This window comes from Meleagris gallopavo, chromosome Z, assembly GCF_000146605.3.
Source record: "Meleagris gallopavo isolate NT-WF06-2002-E0010 breed Aviagen turkey brand Nicholas breeding stock chromosome Z, Turkey_5.1, whole genome shotgun sequence".
In the NCBI taxonomy this organism is placed as follows: Eukaryota; Metazoa; Chordata; class Aves; order Galliformes; family Phasianidae; genus Meleagris; species Meleagris gallopavo.
Window position 1 is genome coordinate 54,158,031 of NC_015041.2, and position 1,336 is coordinate 54,159,366.

The following is a 1,336-nucleotide window of genomic DNA, read 5'->3' on the forward strand; positions in this document are numbered from 1 at the left end:
GTAAGGGCGTCTTCCCACCGCTCCCCTCCCCTCCATTTTCTTTTACCCGGGCTCTCCCTGTTCTCGCGGCACTGCTGTTTGCGGGAACGTGGGAAGAAGTTTCAGCGGCGACACTGAATGCCATCAGAGTCCTGAAAGCGGAGGGTGTTCTCCATTCGGATCCAAGCCTTCCTCCCTCTTCTCCCAGCGTCTATTTGCTGTGATGCCTTTAGAGCATCTCCCTGCGCCCTGCCACGGTGTCTCCGATTTGCATACGCCGCACTCTGCTTCCCCTATCCGAGCGTCTTCCCTTGAACTCAAAGGGACGGACGGGGGGATGCCAGCACGCATGTATGTAGGGACAGAGCGGGACCGGAATCTTCGCTCATCTCCAGAGGCCGAGGATCGCCCTGCGCATCCGTGGGCCCCTCTCGGTCCTCACAGAGCGCCCTTTGTCCCACCGCACCGCTGGGGCAGCGCTGCCGAGGGGGTCCCGAGTGAGTGGGCGGAGGGAGGAGGCAGTCCCCTACTGGCATGCATACACACGTGCATACATACATACATACACGCGTGTGCGCGTGGCTGCGCTAGGCATACACGAACCTCCGGCCGTCAGCCCGCCCCCAGCCCTCCGCCACCTGCCCACGCCATCGCGCACGACTGCCACCGGCCCGCCCCGAAAAGGGCAGCGGGGAGCCGTTCTGACGCCCCTCACCTCCTCCCGCCCTCCGCGCCGCTCCGCGCACATAAACTTCCGCCCTCAAGCCCTAAAACGCGGCGTTTCCACGCAGATTGCGCGCCGCTGGTTCGCAGGAGGCAGCGCAGGAGCCTCTGCCGGCGGGAGGGCACGCAGCGCTGTGCGTGGCAGCTTGAGTGGGGAGAGGCGCTCTCTATCTCTTATTTTTTTCCCTTCTTTTTCTCTTTAAACGTTATGATTTTTTATTATTTATTATTTTTATTTTAATTTTATTTATTCTTGTTTATTTTTCTAATTGTCGACCAGTTGTTTGGTTCAGAGAAAAGTTACCCAAAAGGGCAATGCCGCCCAAGGACAGCACTCGGCAGGAGCCGCTCTTCAGATCGTAGCTGGACGAGGACACCTACAAAAAACTCCACCGTTCGCTGCACTTGTAAGTTTCCAAAGAAATGCACGCCTCTTTCCCTTTTCTCCTGGAAGACGCAAGCCCCGGCTCTTCTTTAGGCATTTCTAATTTGTTCCGTCCGTCAGAGCGGCACTAAGAGAGGTTTGGTGCAAATTCATTATCTCTGGCAACGCACAGCGCGGAGCAGAAACTGAAAAAAGACCGTGGCAATGTGTGAACAATGGGGCTTCAGTTCGTCGGCAACAAAAGCTGTG

At 57.0% G+C, this 1,336-nt stretch overlaps 1 protein-coding gene across 1 annotated transcript; it reads left to right on the plus strand.

Annotated features, from left to right (window-relative positions):
• The first annotated feature begins 11 nt into the window (after nucleotides 1–11).
• LOC104915266 lies at nucleotides 12–1,330 on the plus strand. The gene is made up of 2 exons (XM_010726070.1): nucleotides 12–836; nucleotides 983–1,330. Exons 1-2 carry the CDS (start codon nucleotides 203–205, stop codon nucleotides 1,063–1,065), a joined length of 717 nt encoding a protein of 238 aa, XP_010724372.1. The 5' UTR covers nucleotides 12–202; the 3' UTR covers nucleotides 1,066–1,330.
• Nucleotides 1,331–1,336: the final 6 nt, after the last annotated feature.

Excerpts from the sequence above, each read along its gene's own strand:
- LOC104915266 (XM_010726070.1), top strand. The coding sequence starts at position 203 with ATGCCTTTAGAGCATCTCCCTGCGCCCTGCCACGGTGTCTCCGATTTG. Across the intron at positions 837-982 it reads GCGGGAGGGCACGCAGCGCT|TTGTTTGGTTCAGAGAAAAG; the intron begins GTGCGTGGCAGC and ends ATTGTCGACCAG.